This window comes from Talpa occidentalis, unplaced genomic scaffold, assembly GCF_014898055.3.
Source record: "Talpa occidentalis isolate TD23 unplaced genomic scaffold, MPIMG_talOcc4v2.1 talOcc4.9, whole genome shotgun sequence".
Classification (NCBI taxonomy): Eukaryota; Metazoa; Chordata; class Mammalia; order Eulipotyphla; family Talpidae; genus Talpa; species Talpa occidentalis.
Window position 1 is genome coordinate 8,690,760 of NW_023605305.1, and position 22,514 is coordinate 8,713,273.

The following is a 22,514-nucleotide window of genomic DNA, read 5'->3' on the forward strand; positions in this document are numbered from 1 at the left end:
TGGGCTGGTGGCGATGGGTGGGTGCAGGGCTGGGCTGCTCTCACTCACCCCCAGCCCCGCGCCCCCACAGCTGGAGGAGGAAAGGGCAGCCCTGCTGGGCCGGCAGCGGCAGGTGGAGCAGGCGGCTACCTTGGCGCGGGAGGAGCAGGTGCGGCTGGAGGAGCTGAGGCTGGAGCAGGAGGTGGAGCAGCAGGGCCTGCAGGGCTCCCTGCGGGTGGCCGAGCAGGCGCGGGAGGCCCTGGAGCACCAGCTCCCCGCACTGCGCCAGGAGCGCTGCCGGCTGCAGGAACAGCTGGATCAGGTGGGTGTGGGAGGGGCCCAGGTAACTCACAGGCTCAGGAGCCTGATTCTGGGTTCCAGTCTAGCCTGGTCTCTGCTGGCTGGGGACCCCGGGCAAGCTCTCCGACCCTGCTGGCCTGTCTGCTTGTCTGTAACATGGGGCTGCGAGTTGTCATCACGAGGGGTTGCTCCAAAGAGCACGCCTGGGTCTCTAGCTGACAGATCAGCACCTGGTAAAGAGGAAAGATGGGATAATAGGTAGGGGTTTTAGCCCTGGAGCCTGAGCTGGAGGGGACCACAGGCGTCCAGATGGTGTCTGTCCTGGGAGGACAGACGGTTCCCAGGCCCCAAGGCAGAGAGTAGGACTCTGGGTCCCCACTCTGAAGCCCGTAGAGTGGCTCTCCTTCGGTCTGTTTGGTGTATTTAACTTCTCTGTAAGTTTTAGGGTGCATAAAACATCATTACTCCCCACGCTGAGGACCCTCAGGTTTGCATGCATGTGCGTTACAGGCCCAGAGAAGGCTTTGCTTTGCCCAAGTACACACAGCACGTCAGGGCAGAACCTGGGCTCCAACCCAGGTCTTTGTGTGGCAGACCAGGGCTGGGTGAGGTCCAGGGCTGGGGTGCTGCATGATGAGCAGGCTGGGGGGTGGGGGGCTGGTGCTCACGGTGTCCGGGTGGGGGCCAGCTCTCCCGGCAGCTGAGCGGGCGGGAGCAGGAACTGGAACAGGCTCGACGGGAGACGCAACGGCAGGTGGAGGCGTTGGAGCGGTCTGCGCGGGAAAAGGAGGCGCTGGCCAAGGAGCGGGCGGGCCTGGCGGTGCAGCTGGCAGCAGCTGAGCGTGAAGGTCGGGCTCTGTCGGAGGAGGCCACACGGCTGCGGTAAGGCCTTGGCTCTGCCCAGCCCACTCTGGGGGTTCTGCTTGGGGCCACCCTGGGACCAGCCATGCCCCCACGTTGGCCCACAGGCCAGTTACTTAGGAGCCGGACTTGCCAACCTAGCTATGCTCAGGTTCCCTAGGGAGCGTGGCCCTGCAGGGCAGGGAGGCTGGCACCCAGCCCACGACTGGCCACGCCCTGGGATCCACAGTTTCCTGGGGCCCAGGAGACTGAGTCCCCAGCCTCAAGGATCGTGTGTGCTGCAGCTTGGAGAAGGAAACCCTGGAGGGCAGCCTGTTTGAGGCGCAGCGGCAGCTAGTACAGCTCGAGGCTCGTCGGGAGCATCTAGAAGCTGAGGCACAGGCTCTGCTGCTGGCCAAGGAGACCCTGACTGGTATGGGGGGACCAAGGGTGGGAGTGGGGAGCACTGGGTTCCAGTCCAGACTCTAAACTGTCAAGTTCTGTTGGGAGCTTTGTATTTGGAGTGTAGAAGACCCAGGTTCGAATCCTCCTGCTGCTGTTTGGATCTGGGCTACCCAGAATGAGCCCCTTCCCTGCCTCCCCTGACCGTTAACGGTGGCTGTGCCCACCTTCTGAGGCTGTTGCCAGGCTGCGGCAAGGAGCTCATGTAGCGGTGTTGGCACAGCGCCTGGCTCAGCCCACGGTGCCTATTGTTTATCCTCCTGGGAGCTGGGAGTTCTGAGTTCTCTGCAGAGCCACCGTTGCTTTTCCGACAACACCTTCACCCCACCATTCAGCCCCTCTTCCCCCAACTTGCCCCACCCAAAACCTGGGATTCTTCTCCCTCAGCATGTACTAAGCACCTGCCTGGGTCATAAATTAATTTTCCTGTCACATCTATCTTGGGCGGACAGAATCAGGAGTAGAAAGGCTGGCAGAGTCTCTGGAGGGCTTCCACCCCAGGAGAAGGTTTTGAGGTTGCCCAAGTGGGGTGTACCCTCCCCATGCTTTCCTCCATCAGTGCTGCCAGCTAATAGTCTTCCAAGTATGTTCATGGCCATCAGTCATTGAAGGGGAGACTGGGGAGCTGTGTACCTCTGGGGGCCACCTCTCTCCCCTGAACCTCATCTTTAAATTGGGGTGAGATCAGCTACCTAGGCATGTTGTGAAGCTGTGATGACAGGAGACCTCCCCTCATCTGTAGATCCCACTCCACCTCTAGGTCTGGCCCAGAGTGAGCACTAATGCTGGTTACAGTTTTGCTGTCATCCCCATTGGGTGCTCTCCTCATCTGTCATGTCATCCCTTGGATGTCCTTCCAGGTGGGGGGAGGGGGACAGGGCTAGTGGGCCTGTGCTGCAGACAGGGAAGGAGTGAAGCTTCTCCAAGGGGACCCAGCCTCAATGCCGGGGGGGCCCTCTCCCCTCTGGGATTTTGACCACCTAGCTCTCTTTGCCTGAGTCTGCTGACCCCCAAAGTCCTAACCTAGCCCCCCTCTCCTCCTGTGCAGGGGAGCTGGCAGGCCTGCGGCAGCAGATAACAACTACAGAGGAGAAGGCAGCTCTGGACAAGGAGCTGATGGCCCAGAAGTTGGTGCAGGCTGAACGGGAGGCCCAGGCCTCGCTACGGGAGCAGAGGGCAGCCCACGAGGAGGACTTGCAGCGGCTCCAGCGTGAGAAGGTTCAGGCAGCTGGTTTGGGATGGGCGGGAGTCTGAGCCACTGTCCTTTGTGACTGCAGATGACTTACCTTTTTCTGCCTCAGTCTTCGCATCTGTGAACTAGAACTTTGTCTCTGTTCTAGAGGCCCTGGGGGAAGCTGGAAGGAACCAGTGGGGATATTTTATCAAAGATACAGATTCCTAAACCCCAAATCTGGTCCAGCCCTGGTGATCCTGATATGGGGAGGGATCCACTACCACATTTTGGAAATAATAATGGGATGTATATTAGGAAAGCACTTTCATTGGCTAAAAAGTGCTGTTTGCATATGAAGGATCGCTGGGACCTAAACACTAGAAGACAGAGCAGAGGTGTCCAAGAGCAATGACCCTGAAGTTATAGTGCCTGGGTTTACAACTAATCTTGGTCACATACTGGTTATGTTACCTGAGGTTTCTGCGCCTTCATTTCCCCATCTGAAACAATGGAGATATTGATAGATATAAGATATCGTGAGGTTACACAAAATAAAATGTTAAAGTTAAAAAAAAAAAAAAAAGATATCGTGAGGATGAGGTGAGAAAACTCCTGTAAGGAGTAGAGCAGAGTGACTGGCACTTAGTTGGTGCTCCACAGATGCTAGATATTATCTTACTGGGGACTCTAGAGTGGGCCTCAGCCCAGGGACCTGAGTCACCATCCTGAATCCTGCTGCCTCCAAAGGACGTTCAGTGGCTGCACAATGGCCGTTCACCCTGCAGTCTTGGGTTGGTGTAGATAGTATCACACTCTTCTCCAGCAGGTGGCACTGAAGCATCTGGCGTGTCCCACAGTTTCTAGAGACCTGCTGGGGCCAGGCACTGTCCCAAGTGGACCCTTCTTTGCCTGTGGGTTCTACTCACCTACTCAGTCCCCAGGGACCCGACTTCTTTGCCCTGCCTTTCTCTCCCGGCACTGCCTGACTTGGCCTCTCTTAATGCCATCAAATTTGTGCTCCTTCCTTTAGCTACTCTGCCTGTCCAGCCCCCCCCGCCCTGCCCCCCGCCCCAAGTCATTCCTCATGGCTGGTCCTCGTCCCCTCGACTCCAACACCCAATCCTACTTTCGCTTTCCAAGCTTTTAGACAATTCAAAATTGCTCTCCATTGCCCTGAGTCGGGCCCATCCCTCTCCACAGCCCACAGGGCCTCGCCTGGCCTGACCATATCACTCATTATATCCCCCTCATATTCTAGGCTCCGGTGACCCTAAATGCAGTGGTTCCCTGGACGTCATACTTCCTCTTTCCTCCAGGCTCCGCTCTTAGCCTGGCTTCACTTTCTTTTCTCTCTTTACCTGACTGACTGGTTTTGCCTCTGACCACCAGGCCAGGTGGCCGCTGCTCCGGGCTCACAGCCCAGCCCCGGTGTGCCCCCCACCGCCCTCTCATCCACCCCACCTTGTTTGTGGTGCCCCAGCCACCTGGCCTGCTCTCGGGGTCTGGATACAGGTGGTTCTTGTTGCCCTGGGGTTGGTGAGGGGCTGCCTGGGCCCACTGGGTCACACATACCCGGGCCTGACCCCTAGGAGGTGGCCTGGCGGGAGCTGGAGGTAGAGCGGGCCCAGCTGCAGAGCCAGCTGCAGCGAGAGCGGGAGGAGCTGCTGGCCCGCCTGGAGGCCGAGAAGGAGGAGCTGAGCGAGGAGATCGCTGCCCTGCAGCAGGAGCGGGACGAGGGCCTCCTGCTGGCTGAGAGTGAAAAGCAGCAGGTTTGTGAGCGCTGGTGCGGCCTGAGCCCTTTTCTAGGCTTGTCCTGTTCAACCCTCCATAGCTGAGACCTAGATGTCCCTGTCTGGACCACAATTTCCTCACTGCAGGATGCGAGAGTTATGGGGTGTCTGTGAAGTGTCACTGAGACCCACATTCAGGGAGCCCCAGCCTGGCACACAGTGGGAGCTGGCCGGGGGATAGCTACCTTGTGACCCCATGCACTTCAGGAGAGCCGACCACATTCTCCCAACTCTCCTCTCCTCCCGTCCCTCCCCAGGCTGGGCATGGGGTTCCCCTCACTGCCTCTGAGCAGTCCTCACGAGGCCCTCTGCAAAAACAATCAGCTCCCGGCTTTCCCACTGTGTACTGAGAAGGACAGACTGCCCAGTCTCCCCTCCTTACCAGCTGTGGCAACGTGGGCAAGTCGCTTACCTCTCTGAGCCTCAGTCTCCCTGTCTGTCAAATGGAATGCTGAGGGCGGCTGCTGCAGGGCTGCCGGGGCGCTCAGTGAGATCGGCGAGCTGTATCCATGTCGGGTCCTTTTTGGAGGCTGCGGAGGGAGGGGATGAGCCCAGGGTCTACCTGTGGTGGACCAGTCACACCCCCAGTGGGCACATTTCCCAGGGTGGGGGTGAAAGAAAGACCCCAGCATGTCCTCAGAACCAGCCAACGCCCCAGGCCCCTGGCTCCTGCTCTGCCCAGGCCCTGTCCCTGAAGGAGTCGGAGAAGACGGCGCTGTCAGAGAAGCTGATGGGCACGCGGCACAGCCTGGCCGCCGTCTCCCTGGAGATGGAGAGGCAGAAGCGAGACGCTCAGAACCGCCAGGAGCAGGACCGGGTAGGGTGGGCCTCAGCCCTGCCTGGGGGGGCCCCTCTCTAGGGCGAGGGCTGGCTGTGCCCTGGAGAAGCCTCTAGGCTGCTGGGTAGTTCACGCTTCCCTGGGAGTCCCCATCTGAGGGGGTGGCGCAGCTGGGCCCAACTCTGACAGAATCACCAAATGCGTGGGCAGCCGAGGGTCAGATGTGCCAGCAGGAAGGGGCGGTGGAGTGGACCATTCAGCCGACCCAGTTGGGAGCAGCAGGGCCAGGGCCTGGCAGGCAGGCCTAAGGAGTCTCTCTGCCCCAGAGCACCGTGAATGCCCTGACATCTGAGCTGCGGGACCTGCGGGCCCAGCTTGAGGAGGCTGCTGCGGCTCATGCCCAGGAGGTGAAGAGGCTGCAGGAGCAGGTCCGAGACCTGGCCAGGCAACGGGAGTCCTGCCTCCGTGAGGTGAGATGCTCCCTGGTCTCCACTCAGGAGAGTGTAAGATTTGTCCCTGCACTGGAGGACGTGAGAACAGCCAGCTTAGAAAGGAGGCAGCAAGGATTTCTTAAACCCATGTGGGACTCAGGGCACTCAAAGGGGGCTGGGCAGGGGCTCTGCCCTCTTGGGGTCCTCCAGGGGATGATTCTGACTGATGATTAGTTCAGGCTGTTGCCCCACAGACCCCAGCATGCTCACACCCTCAGTGTGAGTCACTGCGCCAGGCTGGCGGCTGCACCCTGTTGCCAGAGCTGTGGGGAAGGGCTGGTTTCCACCAAGGCCGGCTTGAGTGGGGACATCCCGCCTGTCCACACAGGCAGAGGAGCTCCGGACGCAGCAGCGCCTGCTGGAGGATGCCCGAGATGGGCTGCGGCGGGAGCTGCTGGAGGCCCAGCGCAAGGTGCGTGAGGGCCAGGACAGCCGGGAGGCCCAGCGGCAGGAGGCCGCAGAGCTGAGGCGCAGCCTGGGTGAGGGCGCCAAGGAGCGTGAGGCCCTGCGGAGGTCCAATGAGGAGCTGCGGGCTGCCGTGAAGAAGGCTGAGAGCGAGCGCATCAGGTGGGGTGATTTGGGGGCCGTCTCTGTCCTTCACCAGGCCCTGCCCTTCCCAATAAATGTTAGCCCTGGAATCTGACTTAACTGCCAAGATCCTGGGGACATCACACATTTGGGGAGTTTCTGTCTTTAAACCACAGCCTGGCACTTGGGTCATTTTAGGTGAGGGGGCAGTGGGCCAGGCTGGGTCCAGACTCTGTACCCCCAATCTTGCCATCACTCTGCAAACTAATGCACATGATCTCCCCACCCCCACCCCTACTACTCTCCATCTCTCTGAGCTGAGGGCCCCATCTAGGCCTGGTGGCTCAGCTCAGAGGGGCCACATGGCCAGGCAGCCCTTGGAGTAACACCAGGCCAAGCACTGGTCAGATGTGTGCCAGGAATTCAGGGAAGAGGTGTAGCGCCGCACACTGTACTCCGCCCAGGACTTGGGTCTCCCTCTGAACTCTGCTCTCCACCTAATGCCCCCACCCCCTCCAGCCTGAAGCTTGCCAATGAAGACAAGGAGCAGAAGCTGGCACTCCTCGAGGAGGCCCGGGTGGCCGTGGGCAAGGAGGCTGGGGAGCTGCGGACAGGGCTGCAGGAGGTCGAGCGTTCACGGCTGGAGGCTCGGAGGGAGCTGCAGGAGCTCCGGAGACAGGTACTCTCCCCAGCCCTGCACCCTCCCCGCGCGTGGCTGCAGGCCCCTGGACCAGTAGCACCCCCGACCATGTAAAACCAGGGGCAGGAACTATAAGAAGCTAACTCTTAGTTAGCTTCGATATTAATGGATGAGCTTTGGGGAGTTCTTGAACCGCTGAAACTATGTACAAAAGTGTGTGTGTGTTTGTGGCATTCACATTCACTATTCTCCAAGGAGAAGGTCTGGAGTGCTTGTCCAGTTTTTAAAATTCTGAACAAAAGGTTGAACTAAATTAGGAGCTGCCAAGCCTTTTTGGGAAAAAGCCCAAGAGTAAATATTGCAGCTTTCTGGGCTCTGCAGCCTCTGTTGCAGCTACCCAACTCTGGCGTCGCGACAGGAAAGCTGTCCTCTGTAATCGAGGGGGCGTTCCATGACAACTTGGCTAATGGACACGGAAACTAGATTTTTATATCATTTTTATGTGTTAAGAAATAGTGTTCTTTTGACTTTCTGTCAACCATTTGAAAATGAACCATTTTCAACTCTTTAAAAATGTAAAAGCCCACAACACGTGCTGGAGAAGATGTGGAGGAGAAGGGCCCCCATTACACTGTTCGTAGGAATGTGAAACGGTGCAGCCATTTTGGAAAGCAGTTTGAACTTATCTTAAAAAGTGAAAAATGAGACTACCGTATGACCTAGCAATCCCACGCTTGGGCATCTAGCCAAAGAACATGAGACCATCAACTTGAAAAACCATATATTTTACAGTGTTTATGGCGGCGTTATCTACAACGGCTGGGAAAGGGAAACAACCTAAGTGCCCACCGATAGAGAACTGGATCAAGAAGGAGTGGCATGCTACACAATGGAATACTATTCAGCCATAAAAAATTTACAGTGAATTGGAAGGCGTGGGAGGGAATTATGTATAGTAGAGCAAGTCAGAGTGACAGACAGATTTTCAGCATTTACGTAGTTGTTGATTTAACAAAGCAAAATGCTTATAAATACGAGGGGCCTGTGTGGGCGATCTGGCTGTGACATCTGGCCCCCCACTGATTATCAGGGTGGGTTTGGCAGATCTGGCTGGTTAGGCAAATGCCCCCTCTGCCCTCAGCACTCCATGGGCTTCCCTCTTGAAGCTGTGTGCTCCGTCGAAGAGCATAGCCGTCCTCAGATAAAAAACTGTTCTCTTGTCAAGGGTTTGCCAGCAGCTGAGCTCCCCTGCTGGACCTCCAAACAAGTTCTCAAGGACCATTTGTAGATAGTCAGGCTCCCAAGGGTCCAGAGGTATCCAAATGAGGCACTGCCTGTGGTCGTCTGCCTTCCAAAAGCCCTCAGTGGACACTAATAAATGAAATGAGGCTTTTGAGGCTAAGAAGGGGGAAGAGAGGGAGCTTTAAAAATAATTTTTAAAAAAGCAAAAAAAAAAAAAAGAGTAGAAGTCATCCTTAGCGCCAAGTCTTATAGAAACAAACAGAAATTGACCTGTGGGCACTAATTTGCCACCCCTGAACTAGATGATTTCCCAAACTCCACAACTGCAAGCGTTTCCTAAGTGCCTGCTGGAATCGAGGCACTGTCCCGGACCCTGGCCTCTGGCTTTCCCATTCCGGAAGCCCTGAAAAGCAAGAAACAGCCCCATTTGGCTCCCAGGTTCTGCTTCACCCAGAATTATCTCAGCCTGAATAGCAGATCCTCTCCACCTCCCACCTCGGGCCCCGTGACCCAGGCCCCGTCCTGATGGGTTGACGTCTTGGGGAATCACAGGAGTCCCTGAGAGGTACTCACGTGTGTGCCAGGTTCATCCCGGGTGCTCTGGATGCTCTGGCATGGTCTCGTGTTCCCATCGCTATAAATAGGGGCTTAGAACACACTGTTAGGTTCCACTTGTCTGAGATCAAGTCTTAGTCAGCTGCTTGTGGGCTGTGTGACTTTGGACAAGTCACTTTACCTCTCTGAGCTTCAGTGTTCTCGTCTATTAAGTAGAGATGCTATGAATCCTTACCCCATTTAGAATTGTGTGGAGAGGAAATGAGTGAATATGAGTGAAGTACTAAGAACAGGGCAGGATGCAGGGTAAGCACTCCGTACAAGTGACTCATCATGGGGGGGGGGTGGGGGTGCAAGGCAACCCAGGGAGTGTGGTTCTGGTTTACTTGGGGTTCAGCCCTCGCGCCCCCTCCCCCCCGCCACCTCCCCAGGACAGAGTTAGGATTAGGCGGTAAACTGAGGTCCTTGGTGCCCAGGTGCCTGGCTTGGCTTAACCTCAGCGGAGTTGTCCGGGGCAGGAGCCCAGAGGGTTTGGGTGGTGCTTGATGCAGGTGTCCCTAGAGCAGTGGGGCCTGAGTGCCCTCTGGGCCAGGCCTAGACTGGGCAGGGTATGGAGCAGACTGAATAGACTGCCTGAGGGCATTCAAACACCACCCTGGGCTAGAAGGCTGAAGGTACCAAGAATGTGTCTCAAGCCCTCTCTGTGTCCATTCTCTCCCCCAGATGAAGATGCTGGACAGTGAAAATGCCAGGCTGGGCCGGGAGCTGGTGGAGCTGCAGGGCCACCTGGCGCTGGGTGAGCGGACAGAAAAGGAGAGCCGACGGGAGGCCCTGGGACTCCGACAGAAGTTGCTGAAGGGCGAGGCCAGCCTGGAGGCTGCGAGGCAGGAGGTAACAAAGCTGGGTGGGCAGGCTGTCTGGAGGGGGCGGGTGCTAGGGGGCAGTCAGGCCACTCTATGCCTCTCTCCTCCCTCCACAAGAGACAGTTGGGGCGTCCAGTGGTGGACTCATCTGAGGAACCACTCCTGGGACTTATCCCTGTCCCCTGCTCCTTGAGAGTCTTCCTCAGATATAACAGTAACAACAACTACAAGAACTGTGGCAGGGTGGGGTAGGGGGACATCTGTACATATAACTCTGATTTTCCCAACAGCTTATGATGTAGGTACAATTAACCGCATTTTAGGCACTAAAATTAGGCACACACTGAAGCTCAGAGAGGGCAAGGTATCCACCCAAGGTCACACAGCCATGTAGGTCTTTCTGACTCCAATGCCTACTTTCCACCTTGCTTTCTCGTACCATTTCATGGCGTTGGCTCTACTGTGTGACCTTGATGAAGTTACTTAACCTCTCTGTGCTTCAGAGCACTCATGGGCTAGGGGATGTGTGCAGGTCCTGTTGCTTGACAGGTGGTGGTTTCCAGTGAAAGGGATGTGTATGAGGATGCTGACGCTAAACCAAAGAGCTGTGTGAGAGAGGAAGCTACACTCCCTCGGTAAATCATTCTTGTTACAAGCCCCTATCATGTGATCCCTTGATAAATCATGTGTACCAAGAGGCAGTGTGGCCAAATGTTGAAGAGAACAGCCTCAGGAGCCAGTGTCTGACTTTGAATCCTAGCTCTCAGCTGTGTGGCCTTCCCTTAGGTTGCTTAACTGCTCTGAGCCTCGGCTTCCTCATTTGTAAAATGGAGATGATTCCCAGGGGTAAGGAGAGTTGATATTTTTTGGAAAGTACTTAGTGCCTGGCACTGACAGGTCCTCTCTGTGTTAGCTGTTAGTTCATTATTAACACACGATGTATTACAAGGCACATACACAGAAGGAAGGGATTACAAACAGCCTCCTCCCGCACCCCTGGATGTTCCTGCCTCTCCTGCTTGGGTGGGCCAGTGGACTCCACACTGGGCCAGGGAGGAGGCGTGCCTGGTTTGCGGGGCCGGGGGCTGACTGCATCTCGGGGCTCCCCTTTCCCCCACCCTCGCCCCCCACCAGCTCCAGGGAGCCCAGAGGAAGCTGCAGGAGCAGGAGAGCGAGTTCAGGACCCGCGAGCGAGGCCTCCTGGGGTCCCTGGAGGAGGCGCGCGGCGCCGAGAAGCAGCAGCTGGACCAGACCCACAGCCTGGAGCTGAAGCTGGAGGCGGCGCGGGCCGAGGCTGCGGAGCTGGGCGTGCGGCTGAGCGCGGCGGAGGGCCGGGCGCACGGCCTGGAGGCGGAGCTGGCCCGCGCGGAGGCGCAGCGGCGCGCGGCCGAGGCCCAGCTGGGCGGCCTGCGCTCCGCCCTGCGCCGGGGCCTGGGTCTCGGCCGCACGCCCAGCCCAGGGCCGCTGCCCGCGCCCGGATCCCCCGCGCGCGGCGCGCCCTCCGGAGGTGAGCCCGGCGGCCCCGGGGAGGGAGGCGCGGGGGGCGCCCTGGGCTCGGCTCGGCGGAGAGCGCGCCCGGCGCCTGGCCACGCCCCGCCTTTGATGAGCAGCCGAAGGCCCCGCCCCTTGGCCTAGTCCCGCCCATCAAAGAGACCCGCCCCTCGCCGGGCCACGCCCCTCGCCGGGCCACGCCCCTCTTGAGGCCTCGGCCCCGGCCCCCTGCCCAGGCTTCTCGTTGATCTTGCTTTTATTTATTTGTATTTAGTACTGTTTTTTAATTGACGCAGCTTGATGTACATGGTTCCGCGCCCCTCCCTTCGCTTCCTTTTAGTGGAGTAGAGTGCGCTGCTCAATGCCCCTGACTCCGCTGAGTCTTTGAACTTCTATCCTGCCCTCTCTGCTCCAGCCCCCTGTCCCCCTCAGCCCCCTGTCCCCAGCTGCAGATCAGGCATGCGACCCCAACATCTTTCCTAGGCGGATCTATACAGCCCGAGATTCTCCCAGTTTTCCTGCCCTGTAGCCAGGAGGATGAGGCAGGGAAGACCAGGGAGTGAGGATGACCTTTGGGGCCACAATTTCCTGATTCACAGGGCCTAGAAAATAACCCATTCAATGGTAGAACTGGGGAAAATTCACTCTAGAATACTGAGCTGTGGCCTCTTCAGATCTACAGGTTTAACCTCAGGATCCCATTTCTTCATTCAGTTACTCAATGAAGCACCTACTGTGTGCTAATTAAGTGCCTACTATGTGCCATAAACAAAACTGATAAAACTGCTTTATGGAGTTGGTAGTTTAGGCATGGGAGTAGTAGACAATATAAATTAAATATAGAATGTCGTGGGTGGTAGTTAGGCATGAAACATTAAGGGAAAGCTAGGTCAAGGGACTTTGCTGGCAGAATGTAAAATGCTATAGCCACTGTGGAAAATAGTTTAGTTCCTCAAAAAGCTAAATTTAGAATTACCATATGAGCCAGCAGCTCCACCCCCAGGAATATGCCCCAAAGAACGGAAAGCTGGGATTCAAACAGTTTATACCCATGTAAAGTAGTAGTTGTAGTAGGAGTGGTAGAGGTAGTGCTAGTAATCTTCATTCCCTGTAAATGTGGAAGCAACCCTGGTGTCCTGGGGGAGATGACTGGCCGAACAAAACGTAGTGTGTGGGTCCCAAAGAAAGACCATCATCTTTAAACTGATACATGCTACAAAGAAAAACATAGCCTGCCGCCTTGGCAGAGTGGCAGTGTTGGGAGTGGCGTGGGGTGAGGGAAAGATTACTTTAAGTCCAAGCGGGTTGGCGCAATGAGAAGCCTAGAGGGGCTACACCGGAAGTAACGCGCAGCCCCATCCAAAGGCATCTAGTATTTATCTGAATCATGTACAAAAGTGGGACAAGCGTGGATGGAGTGTACGTGCTGGGAGTATGCATGCGTGGGGGTGCAGTTATCAGGAGGTGAGGTAGGGTGGAGTGACCAGGGCCTATTGCCTGGGGGGCTCCCTTGTTCCTGCTCTTCAAAGCATATTATCTCTAGTCTCCACTCTTACCTAACTTTCTGCTGATCCTTACAAATAAGGAGCTTCAGCTGATCCTGCTAATCTGGCCATAATATCTGCCTGCTGTTTTCAGCAGCTACCGGCTTCCCGGTATGTTCCTCAGACCAGGGCTTTTGTCTTTGGTGAGAGGCCTCCTGCCCAACTGTATGCCTAGCTGACCAGCAGGAACTCTGGGTATCAAGACAATAGCCCCGAGAACAAGGAGGGCCGGGGATCCCACAATAGATAACATTACATGAAGTGAAATAACTCGTCACGAAAGGACAAATAAAGTCTGAGTCCACTTAGGAAATATCTAGAATTGACAAGCTCAGAGACAGAATGCAGATTAGAAGTGACCCCGGTCTGGGATGGGACCTACTATTTCATAGTTAAGAGTTTCTGTTTGAGTTGTAGTAGTTTGCTAGGCTGCTGTAAGGAAATACCACCGAGTTGTTTAGACAACAGAAATTTATATCTCATGATTGTGGAGGCCTCCCAGAGAGATTGAGGTGTCGACAAGATCTTGCTCCCTCTGAAGGCGCCGGGCAAGGCTGTTCCAGGCTCTCTCCCAGCTTCTGGTGGCTCTATGGCTGATGGCAGCATAACTCCAGTCTTCACACGGCTGTGTCCAAATCTCCCCTCTTCCTGGGACCCAGTCATATTGGAGACGGGCCCTGCTCCAGGGTGGCCTCTTAACCACCTGCTTCTGTGGGGACCCTGTTTCCAGATAAGGCTGTATTCTGAGATACCAGGCATTAGGATGTCACCATGTGAATTTTGGGAGCCAAGCTGGCCTACATTGGAGGTGATGGAAAAGATCGACCTACATTGGGGGTGATGGAAAAACTCGAGAAGCAGATGGTAGTGATAGCCCTTAACAGCGAGGCTGCCATCAGTGCCCCTGAACTGTGCACTTGAAGGTGTTAGAGAGGTCTGTTTTATGTTTTACATGTTTTATCACAATAAAAAAAAAAAGTGAAGGTAAGGCAGGGGTGGAGGCTAGGGATATTTGTGTGGGAGTTGGCGAGAGCATCCCTGAGGAGGGGGTAAATTAGGGGAGAATGAGATGGTGGAGGGAGCAGCTGGGAAAAGAGGCTCTGGGGGCAGGTCCTGACTGAGATGAAGCAAGGTGGAGAGGCATGGGAGGTGACGTGGGGACAAGGGGCCTGCTCAGGTAGTGCTTGACGGCCACTCTGAGGGTGCTGGCTTTCCCTCCAGGCACTGGAGGCCCCGGGCAGTGGGTAGAGATCCTTGTAAGGGCAGGAATGGCCACAGTGCAGGTTTTCTGATCCAGCAGACGGGGTAAAGGAGGAGTCAGAGTCCTCAGTGGCTTTTGCAGGTCTTTTACCAGGCATATGGCAGGCAGGGGTCCTGGGGGGCCGGGAGGCTGGCAGGCCTCCCATCTCCCAGTAAATCCTCACTCTATCTGGGCTCTCTGGCCTTCTCTCTGCTGCTCTTCTTTTCTCCGCTTCCATTCGTTCTTGGCTTCTGCTGGCGTCCCCGTGACGCCGCCCTTATAAACTCAGTCTCTCAGCCCAGGTGTACCCACTTCAGGTGCCGCCATCAGGCATGCATTCAGGACCACAGGGTTCCCTCATCTATCCTAATGGCGGGAGGGCAGAAAAGCCTGATACCTTTTCCTTACCCTACAATCCTGTTCTGGGGACCAGAGCTCAGGCCAGTTTAGGTGTCACTGGCAGAGGCGGGACGGGGCTTGCAGCTGGCTGGCCCCCTGCAGTTCCAGTGTTGACCTCTAGGTGTCGTCCTGTCTGCCCTCTCTCCCTCCCCAACCCCAACTCCTCCCGTTGTGGGTCTTCCTAGCTGAGTTCAAGGTTATCTGCCAAGAAATCCGGCTAATTGGGTTCACATTCCAGCTCTGAAACTTCCCAGCTTGGAGACCAAGCAAATCGTTAAGCCAGCCCAGCCTCTGAGGGTAATTCCCTCGCTCTTAAGGAATTATCATGGGGGCTCTGAGGAGATGTGGAAAGCGTCGGTCCAGTTCCCAGCACACAGTGAGCGCTCAGAATGGAGATAGTGACATGATGGGGTGTCCTGGGACTGGGCCCTGGGGACGAAGCCCTCCTGGCACTTGGGCAGGGGGCAGACATCAGAGACCCCTGAGGGACGGATAAGTCCACCTCAGTGTAGCCCAGGGTCAGAGGCCTCTGGGGAGTGAGCTTTACATTTATATATTTATTTTTTAAAAGATTTATTTATTTATACAAGCACTGGGTACAGTCAGAAGCGCGGGAGGGTGAGAGAATTCACCAGAGCCAGAGCGGGGAGCAGAGCAGGCAGAAGGACCGAAGCACACTGCTGAGGGGAGCAGCGGGCGGCAGGAGAGGTCTGCGCGCCATGTGGGACCCTCCTCCGGTGGCCGGGGAGCAGCCGGGGATCTGCGGGCAGCTTTGCAACCCAGCGCTCAACCGCTGCGCCACCGGGGAGGCCCGAGCTTTACATTTAGCCCTAGGTCAGGTAAAGAAAGCCGCTGGGAGAAAAGTGAACCAGTGAAAGCCTGGAACATGGGAGTTGAGGGTGATGTGGAGTGACCAGTTCCAGGGAGGAACAGGGCTTCTGAGCCACACCAGGCAAGGGCGTGACAGAGGGCTGGGGGGCTGGTGGTGGTTAAGCTGTGTGCTGTGGGCGCTCACATGGGCGGCCAGGTACAGCAGGGACGAGAGAGGTGTTTGAGGAGCCTGCCCATGCCAGCCGGGCCACAGAGGCCAGTGGCCCCCACGTCCCTGAGCTCCCTCGTCCTTTAGGAAGCAGAGAAGTGCTCGGCAGTCCCAGCCCCTTGGAGCGCAGCCCTGTGTCCGAGCCCTCCTCCCCAGGACCTGCCACCTCCCCGGCACCTCCAGACCTGGACCCAGAGGTGGTGCGGGGGGCCCTCCGGGACTTCCTGCAGGAGCTGCGGAGCGCCCAGAGAGAACGGGTGAGGCGGGTGTGAGTGGCTGGGTGGGGAGGAGGTGGCCGAGGGCTGCAGGTTGTCAGAGCAGGGTCTTTTCCCCTACCCTCCCCGCCATGTTGGGGCTACAGGATGAGCTTCGAGTCCAGACAAGTACTCTGAGTCGCCAGCTGGCTGAGATGGAGGCCGAGAGGGACAGTGCAGCCTCGAGGGCAAGGCAGCTGCAGAAGGCTGTGGCCGAGAGTGAGGAAGGTGAGCCTGGCATGCTCACGCTTGCTTTTAGCAACTGAGGTGGGCGGCTGGGGCCTTGGTCTGAGCAGCTTCTACATCCCTGATCTGGCCGCTGTGACCCAAGTCCTGGCCTCTCCCCTGGGGGACCCTCCTGGTGGACCCCATCCTTTGTCCACACTGTAGCCCCTCGAGGGCCCAGCGCGGCAGGCCCTGTGGTGGGTGGAGTGCTGGCTGGGCATTTTGCGGCCTGGTTTGGGTCTCAGGGCTGGGCCTGGCCAGGCTGACGGAGCTGGGCCCACAGCCCGGCGCAGTGTGGATGGGCGGCTGAGCGGAGCCCAGGCAGAGCTGGCACTGCAGGAGGAGGGTGTGCGACGCAGTGAGCGGGAGCGCCGGGCGGCGCTGGACCAGGTGGCTGCCCTGGAGCGGAGCATGCAGGCCACCGAGAGTGAGCTCCGAGCCAGCCAGGTAGGCGCTGCGGGCGGGCTGGGGGAGAAGGAACTCTCCTGCCTGAGTGGGTGTCTGTAAGTCCTACTGTGTGCTTCTGTCGGCCTGGGTCCCAGCACCCACTGTAGGCACTAGCCTGTGGCTTTCTCCAAAAGTACCTTTGGATTCCATCATTTCGTTCCATACTGAGATCACTAGGCTGTAGAAGAGCAAGCCTGGGTTTGAGTCTTTTCCCTGTGCCTCGTGGCTTGTCTGAGACTCATTTTCCGTAAACGGGGTGAAGAGGGGGACAATACCTGTCTCCTGGAGATGGTGCAGATGCTAACACAGGGGCCGTGCTTTTTCATCTCTGTGCAGCCACATGAGTGGTGCTCTGGAGTTTTCGTGTGTGTCTGGGGGACAGTTGTGTGTATGTGTTTGCGTGTGCACATGTGTTCAGTCCAGGGAGCACAGAGCACAGGCCGTGCTGGTGTTAGGCCAGACTCCTGAAGCCTCCAGCCCTTCTCGCAGACACAGATCCCCTCCCTCCTCCCTCCCTCCTTCCCCTGTCCTCCCCTGGCCCTCTGGGCTGCCCCCACGGCCCACCCCCTGCTCTGGCTCCCAGCCGGGCTGGAGCTGGATTGTTGTGTCTGCGGCTCCAGCTCTGGCCTTGGGCCCAGCCGCAGGAGGAGGCCGGGAACAAAGCTGGGCAGGAGCCAGAGTGGGGCTGCCGGCTGTAGACCTGGCAGGACTGGAGCTTTGAGCAGGGCGGGAGAGGGGCCAGATCTGGGGGTGGGGGGTTAATAATGACACCCCTTAACCTGCCCTGTCTCTGGGATGGTAGTAGGAAATGAAAGACCGAAGGCTGTTTTTCTGCTCTACCCCCACCCCCAAGCCTCCTTTACTGTCTAACCCCACATGAGGAAGGGAGGAGCATCACCCCCCAAACCTCAGAAGGCCCAGGGCTCCTGCCTGTTCACACATGGCAGCTTCTGGGCCCAACTCTAGAGAGCAAGGCAGTGAGCAGGAGAGGCCCTGGAATCTGCATTTGGACAATCCTCTCCCTAGCGCTCTGAACACGGGGTTGTGGTATCCGTGGGCCAGTCCAGGCCTCCCACTCTACAGAAGTGAAATAGTGCCAGAGAGCAGGAAGGGACAGGCCTGGGTCACACAGCTGGTTAGATGCAGCCAGAACTGGGCAGTGCTCTGGGAGCCTTGGGTCAGCCCATGTTGTGAGCAGTTGGGGAGACTGAGGCCCCAAGAGGGTCCTGGACTTGCCCCAAGTCCCACAGGGAGTGCTTGGACTGCCACTTCGAGGCTACTCCCCACTTCCCTGTCAGGGTCCTAAGGGAGGTGGGCGCTGTGGGTGGGCAGGACAGCTGGGGCCTGAGCTGTCCCCCCCACACAGGAGAGGGTCAGCAAGATGAAGGCCAATGAGGCGAAGCTGGAGAGCGACAAGCGACGCCTGAAGGAGGTACTAGACGCCTCCGAGAGCCGCACCATCAAGCTGGAGCTCCAGCGGCGCTCGCTTGAGGGGGAGCTGCAGCGTAGCCGCTTGGGCCTGAGCGACCGTGAGGCCCAGGCCCAGGCCCTCCAGGACCGGGTGGACTCTCTGCAGAGGCAGGTGGGTACCCTCCGCCGTTGCATCCTCGTCATCTGCAACTCCGGGCCCCTTCGCTTTACAGAGACTACACAGCCCTCCCAACAGTGGCGTGAGGCTTATCATCACTGTGAGTGTTATTCCCATTTCACAGATGGACAAATGGAGGTTCAGAGAGGTGATGTCATTGCCCAAGATCTCACAGCTAATTAAAGGCAGAATCTTAATTAGAATTTAGGACTGTTTGACAATAGAATATGCACTCATAAAAGGCATATGGGGCCAGTTAGAGATTTAACTTTTCCCTTTTTGCTTTGGCCACCAGGAAGCTCAGCTCTCCATGATTTACCCAGTAAAGTAAAGAACATAGAGAATTTAGAGGTTGTTGTTGCTCTTTCTTCTCTATAACACGGAAGAAAGAGGAATGAGAACAGAGAGGAGACCACAGGGTCTGAGACATACCAGGTTAATGGCTCTCTGGATGAGGGTAGTTCACTGACCCAGGGCCGGGCCAGTTTGCAGCAGGTGGAGCCAGTGGGAGCACGTGGGAACAATGAATATCAATGATGAGGGTCCAAAGAGGTGGGAAGGGTTGGGCACAGCTGCTGGAGCTCACGTAGAGCAGGGACACTTAGGTCCTGTCTGTCCTCCTGCCAGGTGGCAGACAGTGAGGTGAAGGCGGGCACACTGCAGCTAACAGTGGAGCGACTGAGTGGGGCCCTGGCCAAGGTGGAGGAGAGTGAGAGGGCCTTGCGGGACAAGGTTCGGGGGCTGACAGAAGCCCTGGCTCAGAACAATGCCAGCCTCACCAGTACCCAGGACAAGAATCTGCACCTACAGAAGACCCTGACCGCCTGTGAACATGACCGCCAAGTGCTCCAAGTATGGGGGCCTCGGGGGCTGCCTGGTGGTGGGTCCAGAGACGTGGGGACTCTGACCCAGTCAGTGAGAGCAGCTTAGAGGAACCCTGGTACAGGGCCAAGGGGGCAGAGTCGGGGTCTGAGTCATCCCCACCTCCAGCAGGCCAGTGGATGGGCTGTGAGCCAGGCTGTTGGCTCACTCTCGAGGTGTTTGTGGCCCAGAGATACAGAGTAGAGGACCCCTGTGCAGCAGGGCCTCCAGGCTGACCGCACCATGGGCCCTACCCCCCAGGAACGGCTGGACGCCGCACGGCAGGCATTATCTGAGGCCCGGAAGCAGAGCAGCTCCCTGGGTGAGCAGGTGCAGACAATGCGGGGCGAGCTGGCGGACCTGGAGGTGCAGCGGGCGGAGGCCGAGGGCCAGCTGCAACAACTGCAGGAGGTAAGGCCAGGGCAGGCCCCGTCTCTCCATCCCCAGGACTGGAGGCCCCTGGATGATGTGGGGACCTTCTCACCCACCCTACCCTACCCCAAACCTGTCCCAGCCTCCTAGGAGAGCATGGTTCATTCAGCCCATACCCCCATCATACAGATGGAGATAGTAAGGCCCAGAGGGACTCTGCCCTCAGGTGGCCCCCATGCGGGCCTCACAGTCATCCTGCCTTGGGTGAGTGGGCAGGCTAACACCATCAGCCCCAAGTGTCACATGTACACACAGGCCCGGAGGGCTCAGGGGCTTGCTGGCTTTTCTGCAGGTGTTGCGACAGCGACAGGAGGGCGAGGCCGCGGCCCTGCACGCCGTCCAGAAGCTGCAGGATGAGCGGCAGCGGCTGCAACGTGCCCTGGCGCAGCTGGAAGCCGAGAAGCAGGAGGTGGAGCGGTCGGCATTGCGGCTGGAGAAGGACCGGGTGGCCCTCAAGAAAACTCTGGACAAGGTGGGCTTCCCCCCCAGGGCCTTCCCCTCACTTCCTCTGGATCCCGACCCAGACCCCTCTGGCTGTCCTGGCAGCTTGTGCCCAGGGCCTGGGAGCCTTGGGTCTTTCCTGGCCTCTGCTCCTGCTGCCTCTAACGTAATACCCCTCTCGGAACTGTTTCCCCTTCGGGGACCGCCCTCCCTCCCCAGGCACCCTCTGTCCCCTTCCTCTCTGTCCTCCCCTGGGCACCCTGATTCCCTCCGGCTGTTCCCACCTAGGTGGAGCGGGAGAAGCTCCGCAGCCACGAGGACACGGTGCGGCTGAGCGCAGAGAAGGGCCGCCTGGACCGCACGCTCACGGGGGCTGAGCTGGAGCTGGCTGAGGCCCAGAGGCAGATCCAGCTGCTGGAGGTAGGCCGTGGACACCCACCCCTGGACACTCCGCCTCTCCCTAGCCCTGGGCCCCTACCCTACTGCCTGGCTGCCCCAGCAGCTGTGATAGCTCGGCCAGCCCAGACTCCTCAACCCCCGCAACCCTCGAGCAGACCCTCAGAGAGGGAGGCAGAGGCGGGTCCCAGAGGGAAGCATCTTCCCCAAAGTAGCCTGTCAGCATGTGGTCATGCACATGGTGGACGTGTGCGTATCCTTGTCCTCGAAGCACGAGTAGGAGCCTAAGTACCAGGAGTCCACATACATGTGTGTGTCTGTGCAGCCCCTTCACGTGTGCAGTATCGGGCTTTTGCACATACATGTGCATCTGTGTGAACGTGGATGAGTGTTCACATGCTTGTCTCTGTGCCTGTATGTATCGGGGCCTGTAGCAATGTTTGAATGTTTCTCTGTGTGTTCTGTTCACACACGCACACACGTGTGAATGGGGGTGCCTGGGCACCCTGACCTAGGATTCGCAGGCCCGAGGGCCAAGGTGAGGGACAACTAGGATCTCTCCTGCAGCCCCTGCCCGCACTCCCCTGCCCGAGGAAGCTTCAGGCACAAACCCCCATACAAGGCCAACCCCCAACTAGCAGCTCCTCCTGCAGGCCCAGGTGCTGGCCCTGGGGCAGAACCACAGCCCGGCCCAGCTGGAGGCAGACGAGGAGCAGCAGCAGCAGCAGCAGAGGCTGGAGCTGCAGCGGGAGGTGGAGCGCCTGCGCAGTGCCCAGGTGCAGACGGAGCGCACCCTGGAGGCGCGGGAGCGGGCCCACCGGCAGAGGGTGCGTGGGCTGGAGGAGCAGGTAACTGGCTGGCAGGGGCGGCCCCTCCCCAGGGAGTTGCGAGCTGCAGAACCAGCAGGACTCCCTCTCGGGAGGCTGGGCCTGATGGTAGTGGGGAGCTGCAGGAGGGGGCCAGGCTGGTCATGACCTCTGGGGTGTAAGCAGCCAGCGGCCCCCCGACAGAAACGGTGGCTCCAGAGTGGTATCAACCGAGGCCGGACCTGGGGCTCAGTCCCTTTGCTCTGCTCCATACCCGGCAGGCCCTCTCGCTGGGCAACAGCTCCAGGCTGGGGTTATCTCAACTCCAGACCCTAGAGGAGAGGGGGTTCTTTCCCTGCCCCCCAGCAACAACCAGAGTCCCAGGGATGATCCTTAACTGGCCAGCTTAGGTCATAGGCCAGGCCTGGAGCACAGGTTCGGGTCTGAAGATGACTTGGGGTGCGGTGGACCCCAAAAATGCACTAAGGAGTCAGAAGACTGCTACTAGGAGCAAACTGAGAAAGGGCGCCCTCATTCTTAGACCCGGTTTTCCTGAAACAGGCAGCACTGGGTCCCTTCTGCAGCTGAGGGGCCCCCCATCACTCACCTCCCTTTCTCTGCAGTCAGACTGGGGACCTAGGCTGCTCCTACCCCTTCCTTCTCTAGGTGTCCACACTGAAGGGACAGTTGCAGCAGGAGCTTCGAAGGAGCTCCGCGCCTTTCTCCCTGCCGGCCATCTCCCCAGAGAAATGAGCCCCTTCCTGCTGGCGGCCGTGACCAGGACAGGGGGGGCCTCCTCTCCAGCACAATCACCCGCAGCCTGGGCCCGTTGGGGCCCCAGAGCCCGGCTGGGGTGAGGAGCAGCAGAGGGGGCGGTGCTGAGAGCCACGGCCCCAGTGCTACACCCCCACACCCGCAGCGGCTTCCCAGCGCTTCAGAACCCCCGCGATCTGTGAGCCCCTCAGTCCAGGCGCCCTCTAGGACCAGCCACTCCACACTGTAGAGGAACCCCTGAAGTGACTAGGGAAGCCAGGGGCTGGGGGCCCCTAGCTAACACTGGAATAAGGGGCAGAGGAGGGGCCCGGGCAGGGGTCCAGGCCGGCCTCTGATTTCCCAGAGCCCTCTCTGCCTTTGGCGTGTTCATCAGGAAAGTCCTACGTTCAGAGTCCCTGTATTTTTATACCTTTTTACCATGTTCATTGAAATTGTTGTTTTGTAACGGGAAACCCACTTTTCTAAAAACCCTTTGTGCAGACTCTTCCTTTGCTATCACTGTGCCCCTCCCCGGTGCTGGAGGGGACGCAGGCGCGACTGGGGAGGCTTTAGGGGGGTCTGTGTGGAGCCGGAAGGAACTGCCCTCTCTCAGGCTGTCGGGTGAGGTGGCCGTGGGGAAGACGCCCACCCCAACAGACAGGCCCCCGAGGCTTGGGCTGTGACCCCACCTGCGGGGTCCACGCTTTCCAGGCTACGCTTTCTGCCCCCTCTGGGGCCCTCCCTAAAGACAGGCCGCCCCCTGCAGCAGCAGGCAGGCCTCTGGGCAGCCTGGTGAACAAGTGTAGGCCTTGGGGTGAGAGGGAGGTGGGGTCTCAGCGGGAGGGTGAGAGGGGGGTGGGGTCTCGCCCTGGCTCTACTGAGGGTGCGGCTTCATCACCCAGAGCCTCAGTTTGCTCCCCCATGAAGCCGACCCCTGCTCCGGGGGTCCTGGGTGG

At 58.3% G+C, this 22,514-nt stretch overlaps 1 protein-coding gene across 1 annotated transcript in view; it reads left to right on the forward strand.

Annotated features, from left to right (window-relative positions):
* CROCC (ciliary rootlet coiled-coil, rootletin) overlaps positions 1 to 22,189 on the forward strand; it is a 37,134-nt gene extending 14,945 nt beyond the window's left edge. Inside the window, exons 17-37 of the mRNA XM_037501215.2 lie at positions 71 to 301; positions 968 to 1,161; positions 1,425 to 1,552; positions 2,630 to 2,799; positions 4,345 to 4,524; positions 5,228 to 5,362; positions 5,650 to 5,793; positions 6,143 to 6,381; positions 6,862 to 7,021; positions 9,503 to 9,670; positions 10,777 to 11,149; positions 15,443 to 15,612; positions 15,717 to 15,837; positions 16,118 to 16,281; positions 17,648 to 17,863; positions 18,497 to 18,721; positions 18,992 to 19,141; positions 19,455 to 19,634; positions 19,892 to 20,023; positions 20,653 to 20,847; positions 21,472 to 22,189. Coding sequence (XP_037357112.1) covers positions 71 to 301; positions 968 to 1,161; positions 1,425 to 1,552; positions 2,630 to 2,799; positions 4,345 to 4,524; positions 5,228 to 5,362; positions 5,650 to 5,793; positions 6,143 to 6,381; positions 6,862 to 7,021; positions 9,503 to 9,670; positions 10,777 to 11,149; positions 15,443 to 15,612; positions 15,717 to 15,837; positions 16,118 to 16,281; positions 17,648 to 17,863; positions 18,497 to 18,721; positions 18,992 to 19,141; positions 19,455 to 19,634; positions 19,892 to 20,023; positions 20,653 to 20,847; positions 21,472 to 21,558 — 3,762 coding nt within the window. The 3' untranslated portion in view covers positions 21,559 to 22,189. The remainder of the gene's footprint in view (positions 1 to 70; positions 302 to 967; positions 1,162 to 1,424; positions 1,553 to 2,629; positions 2,800 to 4,344; positions 4,525 to 5,227; positions 5,363 to 5,649; positions 5,794 to 6,142; positions 6,382 to 6,861; positions 7,022 to 9,502; positions 9,671 to 10,776; positions 11,150 to 15,442; positions 15,613 to 15,716; positions 15,838 to 16,117; positions 16,282 to 17,647; positions 17,864 to 18,496; positions 18,722 to 18,991; positions 19,142 to 19,454; positions 19,635 to 19,891; positions 20,024 to 20,652; positions 20,848 to 21,471) is intronic.
* The last annotated feature ends 325 nt before the right edge of the window (positions 22,190 to 22,514 follow it).